The 22,185-nt window shown below is 42.5% G+C and overlaps 1 protein-coding gene across 4 annotated transcripts in view; it reads right to left on the bottom strand.

The window, feature by feature from the left end:
- The window catches only part of AFF3 (ALF transcription elongation factor 3), a 514,559-nt gene that overhangs the window by 5,687 nt on the left and 486,687 nt on the right, over positions 1 to 22,185 (bottom strand). For all 4 annotated transcript variants that reach the window (XM_079792550.1, XM_079792551.1, XM_079792549.1 and 1 more), the window contains 6 exons: positions 19,963 to 20,026; positions 17,336 to 17,472; positions 6,408 to 6,479; positions 4,463 to 4,556; positions 2,183 to 2,232; positions 1,812 to 2,035 (listed from right to left, as the gene is read on the bottom strand). In XM_079792550.1, coding sequence (XP_079648676.1) covers positions 1,812 to 2,035; positions 2,183 to 2,232; positions 4,463 to 4,556; positions 6,408 to 6,479; positions 17,336 to 17,472; positions 19,963 to 20,026 — 641 coding nt within the window. The remainder of the gene's footprint in view (positions 1 to 1,811; positions 2,036 to 2,182; positions 2,233 to 4,462; positions 4,557 to 6,407; positions 6,480 to 17,335; positions 17,473 to 19,962; positions 20,027 to 22,185) is intronic.

The raw sequence follows: 22,185 nt of genomic DNA, 5'->3' as shown, positions 1-22,185 counted from the left end.
CCAGGGAGGGGTGAGGGGGACGCCAAGTCCAGGTGGCTGGGAAGGTAGCCACGCAGGGACCGGAGCAGAACCAGGAGGGGAGCTGGTCAGAAACACGATACTGACTTCCCGTTAGACATGGGCCACTGGGCCCTCACGGGGGAGCCGTCTAGAAGGCCACTCGCAGTGCAAGAGCCTGGCCTGCTCAGGGTGTCCCGAACTGGCCACATACATTTTTATATGTTTGTCCTTCTGCGTTGTCTACTTGGCACACCCTCCCCACTCCATCTCTGCTCCTCAACTACTATTTGCTTTTCAAAATCCTGTTCCATGCCGGCTTCCCAGTGGATTTTCAGGGTTAGCACCTCCGGGCTGCTTTTTCATCAGTTTTGTGAACTTTGGCCCCACTGCCTATCCATGCTGTAACCTCCTCATCGCACTGTGGACATCCCGGTCTTGTCCTCAGAGGCTTTATGCTGTCACGGCACCAAATGTGCATTCAATGACTGGAAAGTGACCTCGGATTTGCACTTTCACCCGAGTAGTAAATTGGTATAATCATTTGGGAGAAAAATTAATAATATATATACCAAGATATATAACAATATAGGCCTTAAAAGAATGTATACCTGTTGACCCCAAAATTCTACTTCTATAACTCCTTCCTATGAAAATAATAAAAAATATGGAAAAGGACTTATGCAAAACTATTTATCACAACCTTATTTGTAATAGTGGAAAAAATTGGAAGTAACTTAAGTGTCCAACCACAGGGGGATGGCCTAAGAAATCATACTTTGTGATTATATAACCACTGTTCTGACAACATTATAGAACCAGCATGAAGGGTGTTTTTGAACTAGTTAGTAACATGAGAAAATTCCTGATATACTATTAAACAACAACAACAAAAACCAAAACAGACATAACACTGTAGATATACTATGACCTTATTTTGGTAAAAATCACACATATTTGGAAGAGACTAGAAGAAACTTCAGTGGAATGTTAACAGTAATTATTTCTTGGTGGTACGATTACTGATGATATAAAAAGCTTTTTTCCCTCTACAACAGTTTTCTGTATTTTATAAATTTAGCCACAATAAACATGCACTCCGTTTATAATCAGTAAAAAAAAATTTAAAAAGAAATGGAACTTTTTGCTTCATGTAAACACTTTCTTTTCGGTTGTAAGCAGCTATCATTTCAAAAGCCAGTAACATTCACTCTCATTAATTAATTCATTCAATGCTTCAGACTTCTACCGTGTTCTGGGCTCCGTGCAGGTCTTAGGAATACAAAACCGGATAAAACAGAGTCTACCTTCCAGGAGCTCACTGTCAGCAGGGAAAAGAACATGTGTGTGCACATCTATACTGTATCTACAGATCTGTATCTTTGCACATTACTTGTGTCTTTATCATCGCTACTAGAGGCCCAGCACATGAATTCATGCACAGGGGTGGGGGGGTAAGGGGGGTGTCTCGCTGGCCTGCCCTGTTCAGGGCCGACCCTGATCGGGGGCAGGGCCAGCTGGGGGAGGGGCTATGGGCAGTTGGCCAGCTGGCCCCACCCCCTGGTCAAACTCTAGGTCAAGGGGATAATTTGCATATTAGCCTTTTATTATATAGGATGTGTAATCTTCCACAGTGAAGATAAAAGTGGGTTAAGGCCGGAGTATGGGGAGAGGTTGGGAAGTTTCATGCAGTAGGTGACAGCTTCTAGGATTTCTTCTTCAGTCAATGATGACAACTTGTGTGGTGATGCCCAAGGTCAGGTTGTCTCCCTGAGCTGTGGTCGAGCCATGCACACCCCACCAAAGGCACACACCTCGGTTTTCCTTGGCCAGGTTGTCTGCCATCTCCCAGTAGTCGTAGCTGTGGAGAATGCTGTTGGTGATGCTGACGTGATTGGCTGCCATCTGGTGGATGCGCTGTGGGATGCTGACGATGGTCGAAGGGGACAGGGCGCTGGTATTGGAGAGGCTCCCCTGAGATCCCACGGAGCTGGTGGGGGAGGGGTTGGGGGACATGGGGGATGGGGTTCCGGTGCTCCTGGAAGGGGAGAGCAAGAAAAGCAAGGTGGAGAGGCTGGTTCCCGGTGAGGCGGGGCAGCCCCAGGGCACCGTAAGCAAAGCAGCACACTGCCCAGCATCAGGCAGTGCCTCGTTTATCGCCTTTACTTTGGAAAAACGAACTTACTTTCCACCGGCCCCCCATGGAGACGGGGCTTGGGCAGCTTTAGATGAATTCTGCAGGAAAAGAGAAACATTGACCATGAGCCATCTGCGTAGGTTTACAGAGCTGACAATACATGTTCTCTGGGGATGGCTGAGAGGAGTAATGGCTGACACTGCAGATAAAATGCAGGTTCCCAGAAATGAATCTGGGAAGTCACAAATCCTAGGCTGCTGGCTCCCTCTCTGAAACACAGTGGGGGCAGCTGCCTGGCCTGCTGGGCTCCACAATGGGCTAAAGCAAAGAGCTTCTTCTGGAGCCTGGGATTTCATGCACCAAATGCAATGTATCAAATTGAATCATAATCCAGAGGGTCCGCTGAATCCTGAGCCAGTTTAATTTTTTCACCTTAAACTAGCTTAATTTTTCTGAAAAATAGCCGACCTCCCGTCCCCCATGAGAACACCTCATGTTGAAATGTAGGGCATGTCTGCAGGAACCGTTGGCATACGTTTAATGCCTGGGAATATGAGACATCAAATTGTATTATTTTAACTTGCGAGGCTTAAAAGTATTTCTCTTAAAGAAAGTTCCTGTTGAATGTTTCTAAAAGAACAGATTAAAATATATTTCCTTGACAGGTAGGGTGTTCAAAAATTCTGAAGGATATGTTTCCCAAGCCAGTTGTTTGCATCGGGCATTTACAAGAAGTTCTGCCTTTGGTGAGGGAGGTTCCTAAATGTACAGACAGACCCTCTCTGAGAGCCAACGATGCCTCTGGGACCTCCGTCCACGGCCTGTTAGAGGGACGAGGTCTCTAAACGCTGGTGTGAGTGTCCCTCCGTCCATGGCCTGTTAGAGGGTTAAGAAGTCTCTACAACGCTGATGTGAATTTTCCTTCCAGAGACAAGAAAACAGCCTTGGCCTGGTTCCCTAGACACAAAGCATTTCTCTTGGCTAAAAGGAACTTTATGAAGTGGTGACTGAGTTTTAGATTCTAGTGGGGGTGCTATCAAGATGGTAGAAATGGCCTTGCATGTGGCCACTGTGCAGCTGCCTTCAGGCCTCTTCCACGACCACCAGGCCCCGTGACTGTTACAACACGAGGGAACAAAGTCCTCTGTTCAGACAGCTCTGTACCCATAAAGCATAGTCGTTACGGACAATTCATCAGTGTTACCTGAAGGTCCATAATCGTGGACCTTTAAGGAGCATTTAAAAAGCCTTTGATTAAGGGTGACTACCGGGAACTCCTGGAGGGGAAACTTCTTTTAAGTGTGTCCTCTGCACTGCGCACACGCTCAGGACTGTAAATGTACACTAAGAACTTCTTGCATCCCTTCAAGTTCTGTTGTAACCGCTGTGGCCTACAGAGTTCAGGTTCCTTCTCAGTGAAGCATTTTTCTTGACTGTAATAACTCTCATTAGTATTAGCTCTTAGATTCTAACCTTTTAAAAATGACTTATATTGACCATAGGTGCCCAAAATAAAGGGAAAGGCTTAATGTTTAATGTTAGCCAAGACTGCTTCCTTCTTGGCTTAGCACCTGGTTACTCTTCAGGCACGACCAGGAAGGAGGTGGCATGCTGCACACAGCCCATGGACCCCAACTCAGCCTGCTCACCAGAGATAATCTCTAAGTGGGGCTGGGATAAAGGGTCTAAAATGACGGCGGTGCATGGATTGGTGGAGATAGAGGTGGTGAAATTTCTGGTTTCTATAGACAGATAGACAGTAAAGAGGCCCCAAATCTCAAATTAATTATTACTTCAAGTCTACATCACAAAAATACACGAGGGAAAGTGATTTTGTTTTATTTTCCCAGTGAAAATGATTTCATTTGCTGAGATAGATAAAAGTTCTATCTTTGTGTTTACATATTGCTATTGTCCTAGTGCCTCTGAGTTCCAACAAGCATTGCTTACCATTTAAAATAATACCATTATCAATAATTAAAGTAGCTACTGGAATTAGCTAAGATGTTCTAAGTAGTTACTTCCAAAAGGAAGAAGCTCTAGGTGCACATGAGGCATCTATGTGAAATACCAAGATGCACTTCCTACGACACGGAAGTGGTAACTCAATCTCCTTTCCCTTGAGGCCATCGGAATGCCCGGGCTCCAGGCAGGGGCTCTCAAGGCCATGCTCAGCCCTGCGCACCACGAACATGTCACAAATGGGTCAGTGTAGGCGTCAGAAGGCTCCTGTATTCTCCTCAAAGCAATGGATTCTGTCCTCAAAACGTCTCTGGTAGGAAGACAACTAAATTCAGGGAATAACGCCCCCCGATAGCCAGACAGTACCTTGAAATAGTCGATAAGCGCTTTTGAATACTTGACAGCATGATCCCTTTTGAGTCGAAACATCCGCCAGTACAGGAGAGCCAGGCATCGGTAACTGCAGGAAGAAGAGAGATGAGCCTGCAAGCACGAGTGTGTCCTGTGCAAACAAGACTTTTCAAAAATCCTCTTTTTTGTTTTGTTAATCCTCACCCGAGGATATTTTCCCACTGATTTTTAGGGAGAGTGGAAGAGAGAGGGAAAGACAGAGAGGAACATTGATGTTAAAGAAACACATTGATTGGTTGCCTCCTGCATGAACCCTGACCAGGGCCCGGGGGCGTTGGGGGTGGGGGTGGTGGCCTGGAACCAAGATATGTGTCCTTGACTGGAATTGAACCCGGGACCCTTTGGTCCTATCCACTGAGCCAAACCGGCTAGGGCTCAAAAATCTTCTTACTTCAAGCACTCAATATTTATATCCTGATTGTATATACAATATACATACATACATGTCTGTAAGTGTCTGATCTTCCTTTTGTTCAGAAGGTATACTTCAAAATTTCAAGGGGTTACTGCATAGATGCATTTGCCATCAGATCATTTAAGAATAGCTTTATTGCTTTGTTGGGGTACAGGGCTGGCCATTTCTTCTGCCACCACTAGAGGACAGTGTCTCTCCACAGAGGAGAGAGGAAGCTGCAGCTCACAGCTTTCACTGCTTAGGGTTTCAGGGCAGAGTGACCTCACTGATTTCCCTGTGGCACCCTGGACTTCCCGCACCAGGGGTGTCGCTGAAAGAATAACCGTCCACCTGCTCTTATTCCTTTACCTTTAAACTATTTTTCTCAATTACAATGAGTTCAAATAAAGGAACAGATACGTGCTTTCATAATCAATAAAAACTATGCTGAGAATAGTAACATTTTATTTTATATATTTTATTATTTACACATTAGTAACCTTATATAATGCCAATTATTAATCATCATTAATTTATTAACCCTAATATGAAATTTAACGTTTGAAAAGAGTGCAGAAAGCATTTCCTGAGACATACCCTCTTTTGCTTGGTGCTTTCCACTCATAATTATTGGCTAACCCAGGTGTGGTGTTGACCTGGGAGATTACCAACATACCAAATACAATGTAACAGTCTCCTCTTAGCACATCAAACTCCAGATGATGTGATGATGCTAAACTACGTGAGGCCCTCTTTTTTGTGTATGTTGCTGTTATTTATATTTATTTATTTTTGAGGCTCAATTGTCTACCGCAGATCAGGGAAGTAAACCTTTGGGGGCAAACATTTGGGATCCCTGTCACAGAAGGAACAAAGAGAGAGGTATCTTGTGATTTGGGGGCGTGGGATGAGGTGTACTGAGAAGATGTCACAGGGAAATTACTATTATAATCACATATTCATTATTAGTGTAATCGTTATAGATATAAAAACCTATTAATGTTGGTTAACATTTTACAAGGAAAGCTTTTATTATCGAAGTGTAATGAGCCGCTCCTCAGTTTAATGTGTTGAGGACTTGAATGCGTCATCTTCATTCACTCAGACTAATCCCATGTGTAAAGAGATAGATGAATTATTTTGATTGCAACTAAAATGTTAAACACAAGAGAAATTACATTTGGCACAATTCACATTGACATCATTAAAACACAAACCTACCTGGTTTTAAAACACACACACACACACACACACACACACACACACACACACACACGGGAATAGTTATCCTTGCATAACGGACCTGTTGATTTTTAATACCTGAGTAGGCACCTCATGGCTGGCATAGCAGCAAGCTATGGGTGGGCTATCCCTGGCCACCACTGGGCTTGTGTTTGTTTTTGCATGTCAGAGGCAGCAGAAAAACATGATGCCTTTCAGCACCTGGTTTACCAATGGCCATACACAAGCAGGGCAGGCTGTTTTAAGCCGATATGGTGCACTCACCATAATGCAGCCAGTTGTTTATCCTCTGGTGTGGCATTGGGGCCTGAGTGGGTCTTTAGTCTCATGGCATACCTAGAGGAAAAGAAAAGAAAGCAAAACCGAAGAAAATTTTAAAAGTTTTAATTAAATTTATTGGGGAGACATTGGTTAATAAAATTATGTAAGTTTCAGGTATACAATCCTCTAATACATCATCTGTATATTGTATTGTGTGTTCAACAACCCCAAGTCAAGTCTCCTTCCATCACCACTGAACCCCACCTTTCTCTCTGTAATCACCATACTGTTGTCTGTGTCTATGAGTTTCTTTTTTGTTTAATCCACCTTTTTCACCCAGCCCTGCAACCCCCCTGCCTTCTGACAGCTGCCAGTCTGTTCTCTATGAATCTGTTTCTATTTAGTTTATTTATTTTGTTCATTAGATTACACATATAAGTGAGATCATATGGTGTTTGTCTTTCTCTGACTGGCTTGTTTCACTTAGTGTGATACTCTCCAGGTCCATCCACGCTGTCACACAAGGTAAGATTTCCTTCCTTTTTTATGGCTGAGTAGCATTCCCGTGTGTAAGTGTACCACAGCTTTTTTTATCCACACATCTACTGATGGGCACGTGGGCTGCTTCCAAATCTTGACTATTGTAAATAACAACGCATTGAATATAGGGGCACATATTCTTTCGAATTAGTGTTTCAGGTTTCTTTGAATATATTCCCAGAAGTGGAATTGCTGGGTCACAAGGCAGTTCCAGTTGTAATTTTTTTGGAGAAAATTCCATACTGCTTTCCATAGTGGCTGCACCCATCTGCATTCCCACAAGGGTTCCCTTTTCTCCACATCTTACACAATACTTGTTGGTTGATTTACTGGTGATAGCCTTTCTGACAGGAGTGGGGTCACATCTCATTGTGGTTTTAATCTGCATCTCTCTGATGATTAGTGATGTTGAGCATCTTTTCATATGTCTATTGGCCATCTGTATGTCCTTTTTGGAGAAGTGTTTATTCTGATCCTTTGGCCATTGTTTAATGGGACTGGTTGTTTTTTTAGTGTTGAGTTGTCTGAGTTCTTTATAAATTTTGGAAATTAGTTCCTCCTCAGATGTATCATTGATGAATATGTTCTCCTATTCAGTAAGTTGTCTTTTCATTTTGTCGATGGTTCCTTTTGCTGCACTAAAACTTTTTAGTTTGAAGTAGTCCCATTTGTTTACTTAATCTTTTGTTTCCCTTGCCTGAGGAGATATGTCAGAAAAAATATTGCTGTGAGAAACATCCAACATTTTTACTGCCTATATTTTCTTCTAGGACTTTTATGGTTTCAAGTCTTACATTTAAGTCTTTACTCCATTTTGCATTTATTCTTGTGTATGGTGTAAGAAGGTGGCCTAGTTTCATTTTATTGCATGTATCTATTCAATTTTCCCAACACCATTTAGTGAATAGACTATCTTTACCCCAGTGTATGTTCTTTCTTCTTTTGTCAAATATTAATTGACCATAAAGATGTGGGTTTACTTCTGGGCTCTGGTCTTTTCCTATGATCTATATGTCTGTTCTTATGCCAGTACCATGCTAATTTGATTACTATGGCCTTATACTATAGTTTGATATCAGATAGTGTGCTTTCTCCAACTTGGTTCTTCTTTCTCAAGATTGCTATTTAGGTCTTTTGTGATTCCATATAAATTATTGGAATATTTGTTCTAGTTCTATGAAATATATCATTGGCATCTTGATAAAAATTGCATTGACTCTGTAGATTGCATTAGGTAGTATGGACATTTTAATGATGTTAATTTTTCCTATCCATGAACATGGTGTATATTTCAGCTTATTTGTATCTTCTTATAATTTTCTGAGCACAGGTCTTTTACATCCTTGATTAAATTTATTCCTAGGTTTTTTTTTTGATGCAATTGTAAATGGGATTGTTTTCTTAGTTTCCCTTTCTGATAGTTAATTATTGGTGTATAAAAATGCAACTGATTTCTAGGCATTTATTTTGTATCCTGATACTTTACTGAATTCATTTATCAGTTCTAGTAGTTTTTTTGGTGTTATCTTTAGAGTTCTCTATACCAGTACACAGTATCATGTCATTTGCAAATAACGTCAGTTTTACATTTTCTTTTCCAATTTGGATGCCTTTTAATTCTTCTTACTGTCTGACTGCTGTGGCTAGGATTTCCAGTACTATGTTGAATAACATTGGTGAAAGCAGACATCCCTGTCTTGTTCCAGATCTTAAGGGAAACACTTTTAGTTTCAGCCCATTGAGTATGATGTTGGCTGTAGATTTATTATATATGGCCTTTATTATGTTGAGTTATATTCACTCTATTCCCACTTTGATGAGAGTTTTATCATAAATTGTTGCTGGATTTTGTTCAATGCTTTTTTCTGTATCTATTTATATGATTATGTGATTTTTATCCTTCATTTTGTTTATGTGGTGTATCACGTTTATTGGTTTGTGCATATTGTACCAACCTTGCATCCCCAGAAGAAATATCATTTGATCATGATGTATGATCTTCTTAATGTATTGCTGGATCCGGTTTGCTAATAATTTGTTGAGGATTTTAGCATCTATGTTCATCAGAAATATTAGCCTATAATTTTCTTTCTTTATAGTTTCCTTACTTGGTTTTGAAATTAGGAAAATGCTGGACTCAGAAAATGAGCTTGGGAGTCTTTCCTCCTTTTGAAATATTTGGGGTAGTTTGAGAAGGATAGGTGTTAGTTCTTCTTTGAATGTTTAGTAAAATTCAACTGTGAAGCTATTCTGTCCAGGACTTTTGTTTGTTGGGAGCTATTTGATTACTGTTTCCATTTCACTAGTTGTAATTGGTCTATTCAGAATTTTTTATTTTTCCTCATTCAGTTTCGGACGACTATGTTTCTAGAAATTTATCCATTTCATTCAGATTGTTAAATTTGTTGGCATATACTTGTTTGTAATATTTTCTTACAATCCTTTGTATTCCTGTTGTGTCAGCTGTTACTTATCCTCTTTCATTTCTGATTTTATTTATTTGGGTCCTCTCTCTTTTTTCTTGATGAGTCTGGTTAAGAGTCTGTAAATATTGTTTATCTTTTCAAAGAACCAGCTCTTAGTTTCATGGATCTTTTTTTATTTTATTTAAGTTTTTATTGCGTTTCTTACAGAGTGGAAGAAAGAGGGATAGAGAGTTAGAAACATCAATGAGAGAGAAACATTGATCAGCTGCCTCCTGCACACCCCCTACTGGGGATGTGCCCACAACCAAGGTACATGCCCTTGACCGGAATCAAATCTGGGACCCTTCAGTCTGCAGGCCGACGCTCCATCCACTGAGCCAAACCGATTAGGGCTCTTTGTATTTTTTTTTTAGTCTCTATACCATTTATTTCCACTCTGATCTTTACTATTTCCTTCCTTCCACTTAATAGTACTCTGAGCTTTTTTTGTTGTTCACATGATAATTCTTTTAGTTGTGGGGTTAGATCATTTATTTGAGCTTTGTCTTATTTCTTGAGGTAGGCCTATAACGCCATAAATTTCCCTCCTATGACTGCTTTCACTGTGTCACATAGGTTTGGGGTTGTTGTGTTCTCATTGTCACTTGTTTCAAGGTATCTTTTGATTTCTCCCTTGATCTCATTGTTAACCCATTCATTGTTTAGTAATATGCTATTTAGCCTCCAAATCTTTGTGTGTTTTTCAGCTTTTTTCTTGTGATTGATTTCTAGTTTCATACCATTATGTTTAGAGAAGATGCTTGCTATGATTTCAATCTTCTTAAATTTATTGACACTTGTTTTGTGTCCTAACATGTGGTCTATACTAGAAAATGTTCTATGTGCACTTGAAAAGAATGTATATTCTGCTGTTTTGGGGTGAAATGCTCTGGAGGTACCAATTAAATCCATCTGGTCTAGTGTGTCATTTAAGGCCCCTGTTTCCTTTTTGACTTTCTGTCTGGAAAACATTGATGTTAATGGGATGTTAAAATCCTGTACTGTGACTGTATTACTGTCCTTCTCTTGCTTTATGTTCATCAAGATTTGCTTTATATAATTAGGTGCTCCTATGTTGGATGTTTAAAAGGGTTATATCCTGTTGTTGGATAATGATCCCTTTATTATTATGTAGTGTTGTTCTTTGTCTCTTAATATAACCTTTGTTTTTAAGTCTATTTTGTCAGATATAAGTATTGCTACCCCAGATTTTTTTCACTTACATTTGCACAAAATATCTTTTTCCATCCCTTTACTTTTAAAGGGGTCTCTTTGAGATGGGTCTCTTATACACAGCATATATATGGGTCTTGTTTTCTTATCCATTCAGCTACCCTATATCTTCTGATTGGAGCACTTAAGTCATTTAAATTTAAAGTGATTATTGATAAGTATGTATTTCTTGCCATTTTATTCTTTACTAGAGGCTCGGTGCATAAATTCATGCACCAGTGGGGTCCCTCGGCCTGGCCTGCAGGACTGGGCTGAAATTGGCTCTCCAACAACCCTGAGGGGTCCCGGATTGTGAGAGGGTGCAGACCAGGCAGAGGGACCGCACCGGTACACGATTGGGGCTGGGGAGAGACGCAGTAGGTTGGCCAGCTGGGGAGGGACTGCGGGAGGGCTTCCAGGGCAAGTCTGGCCCATCTTGCCCAGTCCCGATTGGCTGGACCCCAACAGCAAACTAACCTACCGGTCGGAGCGTCTGCCCCCTGGTGGTCAGTGCACATCATAGCGACTGGTCAATTGTCTGCCCCCTGGTGGTCAGTGCTTGTCACAGTGAGTGGTTGAGCGGCCTTAGCATATCATTAGCATATTATGCTTTGACTGATTGAATGGCTGACCGGTCGACCGGACACTTAGCATATTAAGCTTTTATTATATAGGATACCCATGTTCCTCTTTCTCCTCCTTTTTTTTTGACCCTTTAACATTTCTTGTAATACTGGTTTGGTGGTGATGAACTCTTTTAGCTTTTCTTGTCTGGGAAGCTCTTTATTTCTACTTCAATTATAAATGATAGCCTTGCTGGATAAAGTTGCCTTTGTTGTAGGTCCTTGCTTTTCATTACTTTGAATATTTCATGCCAATCCCTTCTGGCCTGAAATGCTCCTGTTGAGAAATCAACTCTTAGTCTTTTGGGAGCTCCCTTATGGGTAGCTATCTTTCTCTTGTTGTTTTTAAGATTCTCTCTTTGTGTTTAACCAAGGCCATTTTATTTAATTTATTATTATTATTTAAATTTTCACTCAAGGATTTATTTTATTTATTTATTTTTACAGAGAGGAAGGGAGAGGGATAGAGAGTTAGAAACATTGACGGGAGAGAAACATCGATCAGCTGCCTCCTGCACACCCCCTACTGGGGATGTGCCTGCAACCAAGGTACATGCCCTTGACCGGAATCAAACCTGGGACCCTTCAGTCCACAGGCTGACACTCTATGACACTCTATCCACTGAGCCAAACCGGTTAGGGCTCAAGGATATATTTTTATTAATTTTAGAGAAAGAGGAAGTGTAGAAAGAAGGAGAAACATTGATTAGCTGCCTCCAGCACACACCCTGATTGGGGATCAAACCCGCAACCTAAGGTATGTGCCTTGAACAGGAATCAAACCGGTAACCTTTAGGTACATGGGATGATGATGTTCCAACTAACTGAGCCACCCAGCCAGGACTAACCTTTGCCATTTTAATTAGGATGTGTTCTGGTATGGGCCTCTTTGGATTCGTCTTGTTTGGGATTCTTTGTGCTTCCTGGACTAGTGTATCTTTTGCCTTCACCAAGTTAGGGAAGTTTTCAGTCATTATTTCTTCAACTAGGTTCTCAATTCTTTGCTCTCTCTCTTCTCCTTCTGGTACCCTTATGATACAGATGTTGTTACGCTTCATGTTGTCCCAAAGGTCCCTTAAACTATCCACATTAAAACGTTGTTTTTTTTTGCTGCTCTGATTGGATGCTTTCTGCTACTTTGTCTTCTAAATCACTGATTCGATCCTCTGTTTCATCCAACCTACTGTTTATTCCTTCTAGTGTATTCTTCATTTCAAATATTGTATTCATTTCTGACTGGATCTTTTTTTATGATTTCTATGTCCCTTTTCACCTTGTACTTCTTACTAAGTTCCTTGACCATCCCTATAAACATTTTTAAAAACTCTGTATCTTATAAATTACTTGCCTCCATTTCATTTATCTTTTTTTTTTTTCCCTAGAGATTTCTCCTGTTCTTTCATTTAGGGCCTTTGTCTCCCCATTTTGGCTTCCTATTTGTATTTTTTTCTATGTATTAGGTATATTTCCTATGTCTCCCAACCTTGGTATGCTGGCCTTATGTAGTAGGTGTCCTGTGGGATCCAGTGGTGCAGTCTCCTTAATCACCTGAGCTGGGTGTTCCAGGAATGTCCTTTGTGTGGGTTATGTGAGCCCTCCTATTGTAATTAGGTCATGAGTTTGCTATTGGCCCATTTGGTGCATGGGTTTGACTCTCAGGCTGTTTGACTGTGAGGCTCAGTCAGTGTGTACTAGCTGCTGTGCAGGTGCTGACCACACTAAGTAGAATCTTCCTCAGCAGGGTCTGGTGCCTGCAGAGATCTCACTTTGGCTATGCCCTGTGCAAAGCTATCCAGATCCTGCTCTGATGTTGTCTGAAGCTGGTCATTGGGTGTGTTGGTTCTGGGACCTCTTGGGAGGGACTGGTGCAGGTTAATATCAAATACTGCCTATGACTGATCCTGGGCAACCTGTTTGGAGCTACAAGGGGATCTATAGTTTCTGGCTGCCTTTGCTGTACCTGGGTATGTGTGCAAAGGACCAAGCTATACATCAAGGCTGCTTGCACCAGCACCGAGTCCAGTGTTAGGTCAGAAAAAGGCCCAAGGCACCCTTTGCCTGCCTCCACCTGCTGGCAGCCTGTTAGGCTCAGTCACTGAAAGAGCCTCTGATGGTACTTGAGTTTAATAGGTAGGTTCTCAGTGAGTCACCAGGTATGAATGGTGTTCACTAGATGGATAACACATTCAATCATAGTGCCAGTGCTGGGTCTGCGGCCACTCAGCAAAGTCCTAGGGTATACCAAATCTAGCTGCCACCTGCTGGGTAACTACAGACCTTTGTGGTGAAGCAGGGTCTTAGAAAATTTTCAGGGTGAGGCCAGCAGGGTTTATCAGGCCCAAAGTGACCATGGTTTGGCCGTGTGAAGGGAGGGCTCTGCACTGGTCAGCCATAAGAGAGAACCCTGTCCTAGAGCCTCATAACTCAGTATGTCCCAGATTCTGCCAGGAGCTCAGCAGGGTAGGGCTTCTGAGAGATGGGAAGGTGGGACTAGTGGATCTCCCATGTGAGGGAGTGCTGGTCAGGCTTGGGGGAAGGAGGAAGGAGCGGCCCCACTCCAGTGCCACACAACTCAGTCACTGACACCCTGAGTCTGCCTGGATCTCTATACTCTTGTCCAGGCATCTGACTCCTCAGCAGGGTGTGAGCTCTACCGGGTCGGAGACAGGGATTCCGAAGGGTGGGGCTATTGCATTTACCCAGGTTCATGTCATAAGGAGGGGAGTGCTCTGCCAAAAGAAAGATGGCATCTAGGGTGAGGGAGAGGGACTCAGCACAGGGATCCTGATAGCTGTCTCTTTAGCTCTCTCCCCAGAGCCACAAAGCCCAGTCTCTCCTCACACAACTCAAGTCCACTCTGCTGGAGCCCAGGAGCAGTTGCTCTGTGAACACGATTTTGTGTGCTGGCCCTTTAAGAGGGCACCTGTGTCTCCAGCAGACTTCTGTCTCTCCCTGGTGGACAGAATCCCTGCTGATTTTTACAGCCCAATGTTATGAGGGCGCCTGTTCCCAGCTCTGATGCTCTGGTCTGGGGAGCCTGGTGTGGGGTTGAGACCCCATGCTCCTCAGAGGGAACCTCTATAGCTCAGATATCCCTCTGGGATCTCAGGTGCCACCCATGGGAATGGGGCCAGCCCTTTTTGTTCCCACTCTTCCTACCATTCTCGATGTGGCTGCTGTAAATCCTTGGTTATAAGACTTATCTTCAGCTTGTCTCCAGTTGGTTATTCAGGATGATTGTTCTATAATTTAGATGTAACTCCAGTTTGGTTCTGAGAGGGGTAAGTGTAGATTCCACTTATCCACGGCCATCTTGGGTCCCATCCAAATAAATTTTTAAAAAATAACTTTCTTATTAACAACAGAACATCTTCTATGATGGAAGTTCTCTCTGCCTAACACTTAGATTTTCATAGTGCTTGCAGATAATTCTTTCTTCAAAGCTACCTGATGCCGCCTCATTTTCCTGTAGCATTATATTACTGTGATGCTTAGAACAAAATGATTTTTATATCCATCTAGCTACTTTCTGCCCTTTGGTGATACAAATTCAAATGCTACAGATGGTTAAGAGTGACACAAGTTCAAGCATTCCACATATATGGTGACACATCCATTTTTACAAATTTTGATTTACAGCTGAGTGGCTGACAAGATGGAGGCAAAGTTCAATTCTTCTGGGCCAATCTCCAGAAAAAAAAAGTTCATTCCTACACTTAGATAAATGCCTGGCTTTACCTCCTTTTCATTGTGACAATGTTTACTTTGACAGTAGTGTAAGTGTCCTGGGTGTGTAATTAGTGGCTTTTATAAACTTAAATAGTTAATCACATTTATTTCTTGGGATTCTGGCCATCTCTCCAAAAACATACCAAGTCACTTGCAGACTCTTTGAGAGAGCTGAAGTAGTATGTGAAATGGTCAGGGAGTCCTGGGTTCAAATCCCGGCAGACAATTATTAGTTGTGAGTGTAGATAAACTAATATCTTTAAACCTCCATGTTCTTATGCATACATGTCCTTATCCTATTGCTAATGACATAGGACTGTTGTAAGAATTAATTGAGATAGTATTTGGAAAGCTCTTGACATAATGAGCTAGCTTGCTGTAAATTGCTCAAGAAATGATACTATTATTATATCATCTGTACAACATGCAGATTTGTAGTGTTTTCACGTGTATCTCTTTGCATAGTTTTCACAGTGGCTGCTGTGGATTTTACAATATACACATAGGACATCACAATTTACTGGTATCAACATTCTCCACTTTGGGCGAAGTGTGGAAACCTTACTTCTATTTAGGTCCCTTTATTTTCTCCACTTTTAAATAACATTGTCTTGAGTATCAGATAGTGGTAAACTTTTTGTTTCAATCAACACATATGATTTATAAAACTCATGAGGATAGTTTATTGCACATATCTTCTTCAGTTGTTCTTTATTCTTCCCTGATGCTCCAAGATTCCTTTTTATTTGTCATTTTCTTTCTGTTTGAGGGACTTCCTCTAGCTAATCTGCAAGGCTGGGTTTTTCTTAGTCGGATAATATATTTATTTCCTCTTCATTCCTGAAAAATAGTTTCATTGAATCTAGAATTAACTGTTTGGTAGTTTTCCTTTTCAGTGCTTAAAAAATGTTGTGCCACTCTCTTTTGGCTTCCATGGTTTCAGATGCAAAGTCAGCTGTCATTTGAATTGGTGTTCCCCTACAGCAGTGATGGCAAACCTATGATACACGTGTCAGCACTGAACGGTCCCAGGTTCAATTCTGAGGCGGCCGCATGCCGAGGATGAAACATTTGCTGCTCCTGAGGATGAAACATTTGCGAAATAATGTTTTTTCCTCAAAGTGACACACTCCCCGAGTTATGCTCAGTTTTTTGGCGAAATTTGACATACCAAGCTCAAAAGGTTGCCCATCACTGCCCTACAGTAACATGTCATTTCTCTCTGGTTGCCTTCAAGATTTCTTTTCTTTGTTTTTAGTTTTCAGAAATGTAGTTATGATGTGTCTTCATATGCATTTCTTAGAGTTTATCCTATTTGGGTTTTTCTCAGCTTCTTGAGCCTGTACGTTTATATCTTTTGCCAAATTTGGCAAGTTTCAGCTATTACTTCTTCAGATACTCTTCCGTCTTGCTGTCTTCCTTTCCTTCTGGGACTCCAATGATACATACGTGGATCTTCTGTCATTGTGTTTGAGGCTCTATACATTTTTTTCCAGTCTATTTTCTCTCTGTTACTTAGATTGGGTAAATGCTATTTTCTGTTAATTGATTCTATCCTCTGTCATCGCCACTGTAATACTGAGCCCATCCAGTGAGATTTTTATTTCTGTTAGTTTTGGGAAGAATTATTTTATATAAAGGGTATTAGACATTATCCAAAGCAGTTGAACTGGCTAAAAACAGAAATCATATGACAAAAGTTCTCAGTAGGGTTAACGGGTGAAATTCCCTTATTGGTTCATTAATGAGATGACAAGGATGTGCCTTTCCAGGTCTCCATCATGGAAAAGAAATGTCTCCCACCCACCCCTGCATGTGCCCCCATCAGAAACTTTGTTTCTGCTCACATGACATGCCTTAACCCAGGTTGGGGAATGATGCGCACATCTAACTCTTACACTAGGACAACGCCAGGACACTCAGAGATATTAAATCATAGAATACATTTCCTTCCCTAAAATCCCCCGAATCTGCTTTCCTTTCATTAAATACTTCTGAATCATTATTGATGGAGTTAGAATTGAGATTACACTAATACGAATCAGATTTTTAAAAAAGCAGCATAGAAGTGAAGTGAGTTAAAAATTTGCTACTTGCTAGCTGGGTGAACTATGCATTCATACCTCACCCAGACTCAACTTCCTTCCTACAGCAATAAGGGGCTATAGGACCCGCCCTGCCTGACTCATAATGAGGGCAAAGGAAGCAGGGGATGCAAAATCTTACATTCTTACTTTCAGAGATGAACAAAGGTTCTTAGTAGCTGACACTGCAGGTTGACATTCTTCTCTGTATTCAGAGTGCTCACACACAGTCCTTACTCCCCGACCCCACCCGCCCAGCGAGAAAACACAGTGCTTACCTGATGAGTTCCACTGTTTCTGAATACATTGTGTATGGAGATTTGGATTCCATTGGGCCCTGTTCCATTGCATTTCCACACTCAATGAATGACAAGGCTGCTTCGGCGTAGTTCAAAGCCTTTCCAAACTTTTCCACCTGTTCAACAGAGTTAGCACAGTGTCTTCCCTAAGTACAGGTTTTAAACTTTATTGTCACACAGTCCATACACCTCACTTGAGAAATCCAACTTTTGAGTTCTAAAATCCTGTGAATGGAACTGAGAGAAAAAAAATGGGGCACTTCCTCCTCTAGTTATTTTCATAAATTGCCACTATTTTAGGGTAAATGAGTGAATGGTTACAGACAGAATTGTACCAAATCCATGAAAAACTGCCAATCAGAACCGCTCAGAACTTCATGGTCGTTCCTCTTTCAACCCCTAGGGGCATGGCAGCTTCATTCCTTGTTCCTCCATTCTATGCTAAATACACAGCGAAGCTGGTCGGTGTGATTCCATATAAGAATTTTCATACTCTTTTTTGTATACTTCAACTTTGATGATTTACAGCATAAACCTGTGCTTTTGTATTTTACATTATCTGACATTTCCTTTTCCATGCCTTCCTCCTATTGTGCGTGTGTAGTTATTTCTTTAATAGTCAGGACCTCAGTCAGGGATGAGAGTGAGGAGAGGAGATAAAACTCAAGGCAATATTTCAGCTTAGCTAAAATGGGATACAGAGTTGATATTTAATAAAGAGTATTTTTTGGATTATAGGAGGTTGTCTAAGTTGATGTTAATCTTTCCCCACAATAGCAAGAATAAGCTTTATATTCTTAGGTTCTATTAAATATAAATTTACACATCAAGTTTCTGGTTCCATACTTTGCTACTCTCTGTAGATAATTACATATTTTGAGTTTGAATTGCATAATCTCTCCGGTATTCATTTGTGAATCAAAACAGAATTACACAAATACTCTAATTACTAATATAAGTGTTGCCTCTAAAAAAATTCTCATTGATAATGATGCCTTAGAAAACAGAAATGTAGAGCAAAATACTCCCTCATTAGCAAATCAAATTTTTAAACAGCTTATAACCCTAATAGGCTATTGAGCAATATTTCTTGGCAACACTTTCAGATTAAAGAAGCCATTTCATTCAGTAAGTATTTCCTGAAGCACCCAATTCTTTCCTATGTGCACTTGATACTCACAAGTTCCTTCCAAGAACATATAATACAATTAGAGAGAAAAAATGTGCACCCACAAGACAGTTCACAGTGCAAGGCAGCCTGTGAGTGACTTGCAATGCAGAGCAACGAGTCCAGTGCACATGAGATGGAGGAGGCAGCAGGTGATGGGGCTGCAGAGGTGCGAGGCCTTGGGGAGGAGACCTGAAAATGACTGTGGGAAGGAAAGGATTTGGGGAGCATGCTGAAAGTGTGAGTGCGTGAGAGTGAGTGTGTAAGTATGTGCGAGCTGTGAGCGTGTGAGTGTGAGTGTGAGGTTCTGCAAGTACACAGCCTGCTGGCTGGCATGAGCAAGGTCTGCTTAGAGGCCGGTAGGAACACAGGCTGCTGGCTGAAGCTATGTTGGGTTGGACAGGGTGACACTGAGTGAAGAATCCTAGTAACCCTGGTGATTCAGGCAGAACTGTTCATTCTGCTTTACAGTTCGCTGCTCTTCTCCAACAGCATGTCTCAGCTTCTCAGGTGACCAGAAGCCTTCATCAGCCTGTGGGAGCATGAGGGCACGAACTGCACCTCCTCTACTTTCTGACACTCTGGTTATGTGCCTTGCACTGTGAACGTAGCCAGTGATCGTCATACAAGTAAATGTTTGATGGGAAACATCGGTAGCAGTGGGAGAGGAGTGCTGTTATGGTTTGGACATCTTCAGCACTGGAATAATACCATAAGGTCATTTGAAATGCCTTTGCCATCTCCAGCTCCCCAGCCTCAGTTATCCATGCTGGCGGGGAACCGAACCGGCATTCCCTGAGGAAAGAGTCCCTCTGGCCGAGGCCTCAAGATGCAATAACCACATGATCGCTTTTAGAAAAAAACACATACGTTTTTTAAAAAGTCTAATGCCTAAACAGCTTCAAGTTTTCCAAAACAGGAGATTATCCAGGTAAGAAACATTATTTTTTTATAAACATCAAGTCCTGGTGACTCTAGAGGCTTATGTGCATTGTAACAGTTTCTGCTGTACAGTTTCAGAGAGGTATTCATTTCGGCAGATGCACATGAAGAACACCAGTCTTTTTGAAAAGGGATTAGATCCTGGGACCACGCCCAGGGCTGGCCAGGCTAATATGACAGAAAAATGCAAACTTAGATTTTATTTTTAAAGAAAAAAAATGCTACCCACTGACTCCCTTACCTCTAGTTACTATTCAAAACTTAGGACTAAAATAAAATATTCATTTCTCCAGGGCTTTCTCCCAGTCAGACATTATTGGTTGAAGTCATACTTTATTGGGCGATGAGTGCTTGATTATATAAACATTTCTCCATTTAACAGACTCAGCCATCCTTGTAATAGATTTTATAATTACCCTAGCTACATTGCCCCAGTGATAAAGGTGCAGTACAAACATAATTTGGAAAAACGTATCTGGGAAGAAAAGGGACTTACCATTGCATCTGCTTTATGCTTCATCCGCTTAGCTTCCTGCATAAAATAATCTGCACTGCGCGGCCTAGGAGAGGACGATGCTGAAGGTCACTATTGTGGAAGAGTAAGATCCGAAAATATTCCTTCCTTTTGCTCAAACTTAAATCACAATTTAAAAACTCTGCTTAATAGGGAATCAGGTATTTTTCACATTTCCAAATTACCACCCATATGTAAAGTAACAAAATTCTATTTCGCTTAAGTTAGCAATTCAAAACACAGTATATGCCGATCATCTACATTTACAGTGATTTTAACATGGCTCCCCAATGCCTGATTTGAATCAGATTCTTTATTGCATGGTTAAGAAAACAAGTAAAAAACTTATTTTGTGATATTTACATGAAACAATGGCTTTTTAATGTAAAGATTGCAAAATACCTCATAATAATTGTATGGGTGAGTATATGTATGTATCCTTATGAAAATCTGTGTCATTTACAGGTATAAAAGGTAGAGTTATATGTACCTAGTAATTACTAGAGGCCCGGTGCATGAAATTCATGCATGGGGGTGTGTGTCCCTCAGCCCAGCCTGCACGCTCTCCAATCTGGGACCCCTCAGGGGATGTCCGACTGCCAGTTTAGGCCCTGTGGGGTCAGGCATAAACTGGCAGTCGGACATCCCTCTCACAATCCGGGACCGCTGGTTCCTAACCGCTCGCCTACCTGCCTGCCTGATTGCCCCTAACCACCTCTGCCTTCCTGCCTGATCACCACCTAACTGCTCCCTTGCCGGTCTGATTGCCCCCAACTGCCCTCCCCTGCCAGCCTGATAGCTCCTAACCGCCTCTGCCTCGGCCCCCACCACCTTGGCTTTGTCAGGAAGGAAGTCGAACATCGGGAAGATGTTTGGTCGACCCGGTCTAATTAGCATATTACCCTTTTATTAGTATAGACTAGAGGCCCGGTGCACGAAATTCGTGCACGGGAGGGGGGTGTCCCTCAGCCCAAGCTGCACCCTTTCCAATCTGGGACCCCTTGGGGGATGTCCAACTGCCTGTTTAGGCCCGATCCATGGAATCGGGCCTAAACAGGCAGTCAGACATCCCTTTCACAATCTAGGACTGCTGGCTCCCAACTACTCGCTTGCCTGCCTTCCTGATTGCCCCTAACCGCTTCTGCCTGCCAGCCTGATCACCCCCTAACCACTCCCCTGCCAGCCTGATTGACGCCTAACTGCTCCCCTGCCAGCCTGATTGTCCCCAACTGCCCTCCCCTGAACCCCCGGTAACCCCCAAATGCCCTCCCTTGCATATTCCCTCTTTATTAGATAGGGTTTTCTCTTTAGCATATTGGACAGTCCTAACTGGTTTGGCTCAGTGGATGGAGCATTGGCCTGCAGACTCAAGGGTCCCAGGTTCGATTCCTGTCAAGGGCATGTACCTTGGTTGGGGGCACATACCCAGTGGGGAGTGTGCAGGAGGCAGCTGATCAATGTTTCTCTCTCATAGATGTTTCTAGCTCTCTATCCCTTTCCCTTCATCTCTGTAAAAAATCAATAAAATATATATTTTAAAAAAGAAACATTTAAAATTCCTCCTTTCTGCCTGGCTGGTGGGACTTAATGGTTGAGAAGACCCCAGGCTGCCACCACTGGAAGGGGATCGCACCCTGGCCAGGCTGAGACCCCAGCCCAGGCTGCCGCCACTGGCCGGGTGTTCGCGCAGTGGGGGTGCCCGGCCCTGCTGGCATGAGACCCCAGCCCTGGCTGCCTCCGGGGCCAGGGGATCATGCAGCTTGGGTGCGAGGCCCTGCCGGCCTGAGACCCCAGCCCTGGCTGCCGCAGTGGCCGGGGGATCGCGCAGTGGTGGTGCGGGGCCCTGCCGGCCTGAGACCTCAGCCCAAGCTGTGGCCGCTGGCCAGGATCGCGCCTGGCACTGGCACCTCCCAGCTGGACACCCCGGGCTGCTGCCACTGGGCAGGGATCGCTGCGTGGAGGGCAGGCGCCTCCCAGCTAGACACCCTGGACTGCCGCCGCTGGGCGGACTTGGGGACTCCAGCAGGGCTAAGAGGACTGGGCGCCGCCATTTTTGTTGCGGAGTGATGGTTAATTTGCATATTACTCTTTTATTAGATAGGATTTTAAAGCTTGGCAGTGAGAAATTAAAAGAGGTAATGCTGTATGATTCCATTCCAGTCACAATGAAGTTAACTGTAAAACGATGTCTACCTTGTAACAATG

This window comes from Cnephaeus nilssonii (assembly GCF_951640355.1).
Source record: "Cnephaeus nilssonii genome assembly, chromosome: 15".
NCBI lineage: Eukaryota > Metazoa > Chordata > Mammalia > Chiroptera > Vespertilionidae > Cnephaeus > Cnephaeus nilssonii.
Note: the sequence above shows the minus strand (reverse complement) of the source record. Positions and strands in the feature narration are given on the sequence as shown.